Source organism: Dipteris shenzhenensis, chromosome 28 (assembly GCF_047967505.1).
Source record: "Dipteris shenzhenensis isolate YYH24624 ecotype China chromosome 28, Dip_SZ_1.0, whole genome shotgun sequence".
NCBI lineage: Eukaryota > Viridiplantae > Streptophyta > Polypodiopsida > Gleicheniales > Dipteridaceae > Dipteris > Dipteris shenzhenensis.
This window is the reverse complement of record NC_141623.1, coordinates 4,406,250-4,413,902: the sequence shown is the minus strand read 5'-3', so window position 1 is coordinate 4,413,902 and position 7,653 is coordinate 4,406,250. Positions and strand designations below refer to the sequence as shown.

The following is a 7,653-nucleotide window of genomic DNA, read 5'->3' as shown; positions in this document are numbered from 1 at the left end:
AGCACCACCCATTGTCTAACGTCCCTAGGTGAATTTGTTTTCGTTATCATCAACAATGATGCTAAGCAACACCAACACGTTGACACACATTGAAATATTATAGTGTGTCCTCGTGACATAAGCAATACTAGCAGATGCCATACATGAAAATTTTTGAAGGGACAAAAAGTGACAATATCCTCTAGCATGTGGTTGAGACAGAGGCAACATTTATGATGCTAGGTAGCAGCTGACAAGAACATAGAGGTTGCTAAGCCATAGGAACGTGATCGACACTTTAGTGGTAGGCCATTGTAAAGCAACTAATTTTTTGGGAAAAAACAACTTTTGTACAAAGGATGGGGGCATTGAGAAAATGATGCAATTTTTTCACTTGTGAAGTATTTAGGAGAGATACAACACTACAATTGCAATCTAGCAACACTCTCAACAAATACAGGATGTCTTGTTCTTTATGGCAAAAGAATTGATTACCTCTTCTTTGCATTGAAGATTGGCTTAAGATTTTCAAAGCAAATACAACATATTTTAGTCAGGTGAAATAATTGTATGTGTTCACACTTTCCATGTGTCAAGTGTTTACTTGTTCCTTCAAAGGTATCTTTGATGGTTTAAGGTGGAGGTCCTGAGAACGTGCAACATGGATGACTTTAGGGTGCACTTGTCTTTTTAAGTGTTGCAGGATGTTGACAATGCTCATTCAAGAAGGCAAAGGACATGAATTGCGGTGGAATGAATGTGGGACCAAAAAGTGGACAATGGAATTGATTGAAGTTTCCAAGACAATGACATGAAGTGGGTAGGATGAATATGACACCCATAAAGTGTAGAGTGAGAATTGTAAAGGTCTTAGAGAGAGGTTATGATACACAAGGGTCAAATGTACGCTTGAGTGTGGAGGTGTAATTAGTTGACGCCATGGCATAGGTATAAGTATGAGGATGATGTTGGACCCCATCTTTCAAGGTGGCAAGAACATTGTACAAAGGTAATGAATTTGCATTTAAAAAAAAGAAAGGACGAGGGGCCTTTATGGTTAGAAAAGGGAGACTTGTGTGATGGAAGGGCACTAAATTGGTACTCTCAATGAGGGAGTACTATAAGAGGTAGGAAGGGGGTGGATGCCATTGGGGTTGGAAACTTGAAGAATGAAGCAAGATTTGGCAAATTTAAGTTTGGGTGCTTGATGATGCTTAGGGCATGATTAATGAATAGACTAGTACATGGGGACAAAGGAGGGTGTGAAAGGCAACAAGGGATGAGAGGAGCTCATTTTGATATAGCATTTGAACCCACCGTGCAAGGCCAAGAGAAAGACTAAAACAACAACCAAACTAGAGAACTTTAAATCGAAGAAAGAAATAAGAGGACAATCCAACACACATGTGGCTCATCATGTTATCATATGATATTAGATGTTGTACTATTTTTAATGGTGATGGGATGAGTAGACTTAATTCGAGAGATGGCCATTGCATGGACCATGTGTGTACATTGAAGAGGTCATGAGCATCGATTAGATGAATGTGCTTGGGCTAGAGGAAGGTGACCCCCATTGTGTATGGGAAGGATTGACATTTGCATGAGATCTGATGGGGTAAAGGTCGCTAGTGGGGCTTCCAAGGAAGGTTTTAGGGGAAGGCATAAATAACATTTGTATGCTGAAGAAAGACGTCTTTAAAAATGGATGGTGGTAATCTTTGTTGCTGTCGAAACTTTCATGTATGTAATATCAGGCTGCATCCTTGATTTTAAGTGATGGCTTTGCCAAGGAGATGAATTATGTTCAAAGCACAAGAAAATTGACCTTTAACTTATTTCATGGGCTGCATCCTTGATTTTAAGTGATGGCTTTGCCAAGGGGATGAATTATGTTCAAAGCACAAGAAAATTGACCTTTAATTTATTTTTGGCCTGCCTGAAAGGTAGCCTTAGTAATGAAACTCATCTTCAAGAATTGAAATTACGATTTTTATTTTCCAAAAATTCTTTCTCCCATATTTGGACGAGATTTGGACATATTCCACATGCAACGAGAGTTTAACTTCCACATAATCCCCAGTCTCTCTCTCTCTCTTTCCCTTAAAAATCCTCCTTTACTCAAGATCTCTCTCTCTCTCTCTCTCTCTCTCTCTCTCTCTCACGCCCCCTCCCTCTTGTTTATTCGCATGACCAAACCAATGCAACCAAGGAGAGTCTTAAATGCACTCTGTGGTCCAGCTGACAACATGTAGGAAGGAAATAGCAAGTGTAAGTACAAAAAATCAAAGAATTGTTAAAATGTAAATGCCAATGTGGCTTCTTAGACGTGTGAAGCTTCAAATGTGAAATTGGGTTCTAAGGGCCAAATCCCATGAGGCCAGAAATGCGCCTTTGCTGCGAGTCTATTGAAGCTTCAAATTCGTTTTTTCGCGTGAACAAACCAATGCAACCAGGGAGAGCCTTAAATGCATTCTGTGAACCAATTGATGACCTACATGGAGTTGCACTCTTTCATAGAGTTTTTATTGGCTGGGTAGAGGCTCTAGATTGTGGGAACAGCCTTAAAAAGAATGGTCACAGCCAAATGGCAATCCCCTATTGGTTGGATGCCAAATGGAGCACAAATGCTCAAATTTGCAGCCTCCAAAATGCCAAATTCCAATTCCAGCATCATCGTGTGCACTAAGCCTTGGAATTGTGAATCTCCGCTAAGACTTGTGATTAGTGAATCTCCAATAAGACCTGCCCTTGGCCGGCCAATGGCCAAACATAAAACATAAATAGGGACGGAGGTTTTTATGATCTCCAAAACCAAATTTAGAAGCGATTGGAAAGGTGGTGACGTGGCGGGAAAGAGATAAGTTAAAGGCACGGGCGGGAACCGGGGTGGGAGAAGATGCGAGGAGACCCGCAACCCAAACCTCTCGCAAGGTTTTTCTTCGCGCGATTGCAATTTGCTATTGTGCCAGCATCTTGTCTCGTGTCTCCTTTCGTCATTAATGCTTACTATCTCGGCCCGCCCCGCTTCTCCCTCCTGCCCCTGCGATCTTGATCGCGTGCAACAAAGAGCAATGCAGGGCCCAGGCCCCAGGCCCCGAACTGCGGGTTCTCATATCGTTGTTTGTTCGATATTCGATCGGCGAATGTCGTCCAACGTCCACTCGGATCTTTCCAGTGTAAGCTAAAGGATACGCCAAAGTACCGAGCTTCTGATCCGCATTTCAGCTGCGAAGCCATCCGGCCTTACCCAAATCACACTAAAGTGCGAACGAAAGACGCTTCAAGCTGGGGAAAGGGCCAGCAGCATCTTGAGCCAGCAGCTCAAGACGTGGCGACAGCTCCAAAGGCCTGTACAAGCTCCATCTTTCGCACCAAAAGTGGAGCGAGTAGAATGTGCAGCTATAAGATTAAACCGCGCTTCTGCAGTTCGCCTTCTGCATACTCTAATCAAGGATGATGATCCTGGAAGGCACAAAGAATCAAAGCAATCGAATTGAGCGACCTCCCGCAGTGGCATAGAGTCCAGCAGCTCCCACGACGATGACTCTCCCCAAAGACGAGCCCAGCAACGGGCAGGAGCAGCTCCACAAATCACTGCAAAACCTAGGCCAATCCATTCAATCTCTTCTGGGATCCAAAGAAGACCTCACGTTTAGGTGGGCGGAGTCTGTCCGATTCATTATCGAAGACTTGTCCTCTGTCAGTGAGTCGCCAGACTACTCCGGCAACACCGCGCCAAACGAGCAAATTAGCGAGCAAGAGAGGGCGAAATCGGAAGCAGACATAGCGATACTGGAAGGTAACCTGGTGTATGGATCAGCTTGGAGTGTCCATAACGGCTATGGATGTGTCAGTCGTGATGATTCTGAAGGTTGGTGTTCTTATGGCCAATCAGGTGAGCTGGCGGAGCTGAGAGTGCTACTAAGGGAGGAGGATGCGAAGAGAAGCGATTTGCTCAACAAGTATCTTGATCTGAAAGGTGAGCCGGTCTTTCACTGCACAGCTAGATTTCTGATGGAGAATGCAATGCACCTCCACCTTGATTCTGTAAAAGATACTTGCGCAGTTTGCGCATTCCGGATGCAAATGTATGCTATTGATCATGCAAAACTGCTCACGAGTCACGATGTGCATGTTTGCAATATGGATACAGGCAATGTACGCGTCTTCTGCAGGGTTCGGCCTCTCCTGGCGAGAGAGCAGTACGCCAGAGTAGGTCCCGTGGTGAGTCCAGGACTGGACAAAGTTTTAGTGACAGCATCCGGAAAGAGGAAGGCCTTCGAACTAGACAAGGTCTTCTTGCCCATGTCATCTCAAGGTTCTTGGCTTCTGCAAATCTCTCGAAATCTCTCTCTTCCTTTCGTTCCTGCTTAGGCATGCCATGTTTTTTGGGTGCTTAAGGTGTTCGTTTGTGCAGACGAGGTGTTCGCCGAGGTCGGGCCGCTAGTCAGATCGGCTGTGGATGGCCACAACGTCTGCATTTTTGCATATGGGCAGACCGGAACAGGCAAAACCTTCACGATGGTAAGCCAAAATCCAAGCTTCTTTTGCACTGTCAGTTCACTGTGGAATTGTTGAAGCAACCAAGAACCCAATTATCGTGTAAAACAGTCACAGCAAGCTCACAAAGATGCAGTTTGTATCTTGTCATCTTCTCTGCAGGAGGGCACTAGGGAGTCGCCTGGGGTAGTGCCCCGTACTCTCCAGCAATTGTTCCATGAGGCCTCCCTTGATACCAGCGTTAATTTCCTTTTCACCTTCAGCATGCTCGAAGTTTACATGGGTCGCTTGCGAGATTTGCTCGTTCCACCACCTGGGCGCACCACAGACCGCCAACCCAAAGGGTATAATCCCTCTCTTCACCCACGTCTTCGACCTGGTGTAGACTGTTAGGCTTTTCTATTCAACTCCATTGCTGACGTTTGCGCAATGTTTTATGCATTTAGCCTGTCCATCCAGATGAATGTCGACGGTCATGTAGAAGTCGAAAATCTTAAGGAGTACGTTGTAAGGGATGCAAAGCAAGCCAGCCAACTTTGTCGGATTGGAAGCCGTGCACGGTCCACCGCATGGACCAATTCGAATGAATCGTCCAGTAGGTCGCACTGGTATGCCACTAAACTCGTAATTTTTGTGCTAGTCTTTGAATTCAAACTCATCAAGGCATGTAATTAAGTAATTGAAGGACGAGAGACGAGCTGAACTGAGGTCTTAACGACCGAGTGCTAATTTCTGCATCGTATGTATGCAAGAAAACGAAAAACGAGAGAGGTCTTAAGGCGGAGTGCTGCTAAATTTTTATATCTGGACTCTGCAGTCTCATCCGGATCACCATTTCTTCTGTGGGACAGTCAGGCGAGAGCCCAGTCGTCAGTAAGCTTTGGCTCATCGACCTGGGAGGAAGTGAGCGGTTGCTTAAGACAGACGCACAGGGTCAGATTCTGAAGGAGGGGAAAGCCATCAACCTGTCGCTCTCAGCTCTGGGTGACGTGATCAATGCTTTGCAGAGTAGACAAAGACATATCCCGTACAGGTGCTTGGTAACTTTATATTTCATTTGAAAGTGAGGTTGGTATCCACAGTTATCAAGCATGCGCACGGGGCATGGATGGAAGAGGTTGCATGCCAGCCTGTGCTTTTCTCCATGAGCTTTTCGATGCTCGTAAGGTCTACTCTTTCTATGAAACCTGTGTTTTTCTAAATACAAGCTGATTTGGTTGCAGGAACAGTAAGCTCACCAAAATTCTTAGAGACTCTCTAGGTGAGGCCTCCCTTGTTCCAAATCTAGTTTTCGAGTTCCAGCCTCCAAAGCTTTTGTAAATTGAACCGGTCTATTAATGATTTTTATCACGCGTGAAGGTATCGTTGATGCAAGCCACGGTTAATTCGTCGGCCTCTCGAGGTTTTGCAGGTGACGATGCCAAGACGGTGATGCTTGTTCATGTGAGCCCAAAAGAAGATGACATAGGAGAGACCATGTGCTCGTTGGGCTTTGCAACAAGAGCACGGGGTATCCACATTGGAAAAGAGCTCTCTGTGGTGAGTAGTTGATTGTCTCAATAAGTCCATGAACCTAAGGTCTAATAGCATCAAGATGGAAGGATAAGGTAAAACTAACAGATACTCTGTCTCATCATTCTGCAGCGGGCTATGGAAGACAGAGCTCGGGCAATGGAAGATGTGCAGCAACAGTTGCAGGAGCGCGAGAGGAGCTGCCAATATTTGAGAGATAACATTCAAGAATTGGGGTTTCTCTGTAGGAAGAAGGAGATGCTCGAGACAGGCACGCACGAAGGTGTTGACGGTTCAAGAGATGAGCTGCCCGCTGGAACTAATAGTGAAAGCATTGAGAAAAAGGGACGCCTAACCCAAGCTTTGGGTGAGAGGACACCAAGGTTTATGGCAGCAACCACGAGCAGCCGCTTGAAAGAGAGAATTGTAAACAAGATAGCAATAGAATGGGTGAGAAAGGGTGGGAAGATCATCCAAATTCAAAAAAACTGTTCTTCAACTGAGTCCCAAAGCAGAGCAGCCAAGATATCTCCATTGGATTCCAGCCTTGAATCAGAGCACTACATATATCAAAAGCAGATTGGAATCATGGAAAAGTGTGGTGGACGTGATACTAAGGCGGTTATTCAAGGGTCAAAATCTATCACCACGTTACCCTTCACTACATGCAAGTTTGTCAAAGGTCTGGAAAATGGGTGGAACCGCCAAGGGCAGTGCCACCCTTCATCCAAACTACAACACCACAAACACCCCATAAGCCAAAGGCGGGGAAGCTCATACGAACAGTTTAGGAAGCCCAGACCAGAAGTCCACAGGAACAGAAGATTGACGTTAGAATGCTCTGGCCACATCATGATCGACACAAGATGTTGATGCCACTGATACACATGAATTGCTAATCTATAGCCTAATCCTTTGCGGTTTGTCTGATGATTTCTGGAACTAGATCTAACGAAGCAGAGAACTTCAGGATTTTTTCTTGTACAGAGTATGCTTTAAAAAGTTGTCCCTTTAAAGAATAAAACTACAACAGAAAGGAGGCCATCAGAAATAGCCACAGCAGGTTGAGGTCTTTTGCAAACATAATGTTGCAGCTCAAATAATTATTCGCAGTTGAAGTTGTAACCAGACATGACTACTGGTTCGATATCCATGAAAATCATTAGCTTGTTTCAAAGCGTTATTTTATATGTTGAAGTTTCTTTTGCATCTACCTTTGATGTGTTTATGATCCTTACCTCCATGGCAATTTGTGAGTGAATGGCAATAAACTGTGCAGTAAATGCTGTGTAGCTGTTGCTTGAAAAAACACTTTCTAAAACCTGAGTTACGACTGAACACAATTGGTTGTTTCACGCTCAACAACAAATGACTAAAGAGAAGTTTTTTCCTTGTTTTTGTCAACAAAACACCTAGATCAGCAGACAGCTAAAACGAGAGCGATTGAGGAGTGAGTGAGCTAGTCCAAGCTGAAGGGATTGTGATCCTCTTGGTAATATTTTTGAGTTCTTGTCAATCATAAAGTTCTTTGGGATATTGAAAACACAAGAGCTTTATTGGCACTATCTTATCAGGAAATGTTCTTGCAAGGGTCAAAAGAAGATGAGAGTTTGCTTATATAAACACAGGATAGGACTGACAATGGCTAGTAGCTGAAGT

The 7,653-nt window shown here is 44.4% G+C and overlaps 1 protein-coding gene across 2 annotated transcripts; it reads left to right on the top strand.

The window, feature by feature from the left end:
- Window positions 1-3,164: 3,164 nt before the first annotated feature.
- On the top strand, window positions 3,165-7,112 carry LOC147883065 (kinesin-like protein KIN-14B). Of its 2 annotated transcripts, XM_087399574.1 has the most exons (10): window positions 3,165-3,781; window positions 3,878-3,961; window positions 4,136-4,300; window positions 4,400-4,506; window positions 4,645-4,826; window positions 4,929-5,090; window positions 5,300-5,515; window positions 5,706-5,743; window positions 5,894-6,021; window positions 6,127-7,112. In XM_087399574.1, the coding sequence occupies exons 1-10, from the start codon at window positions 3,523-3,525 to the stop codon at window positions 6,865-6,867; spliced, it is 2,082 nt and encodes a 693-aa protein (XP_087255700.1). In that variant the 5' UTR covers window positions 3,165-3,522; the 3' UTR covers window positions 6,868-7,112. The 2 variants fall into 2 exon arrangements, with proteins under 2 accessions (XP_087255700.1, XP_087255702.1); XM_087399576.1 differs by lacking the exon at window positions 6,127-7,112 and having other exon boundaries at window positions 5,842-5,951.
- The last annotated feature ends 541 nt before the right edge of the window (window positions 7,113-7,653 follow it).

Bases quoted from the DNA above. Each gene is read 5' to 3' on its own strand.
- LOC147883065 (XM_087399574.1), top strand. From the start codon at position 3,523: ATGACTCTCCCCAAAGACGAGCCCAGCAACGGGCAGGAGCAGCTCCAC. The intron at 4,507-4,644 runs GTAAGCCAAAAT...TCTTCTCTGCAG, and splicing joins CAGGCAAAACCTTCACGATG to GAGGGCACTAGGGAGTCGCC. The intron at 5,516-5,705 runs GTGCTTGGTAAC...ATTTGGTTGCAG, and splicing joins CAAAGACATATCCCGTACAG to GAACAGTAAGCTCACCAAAA.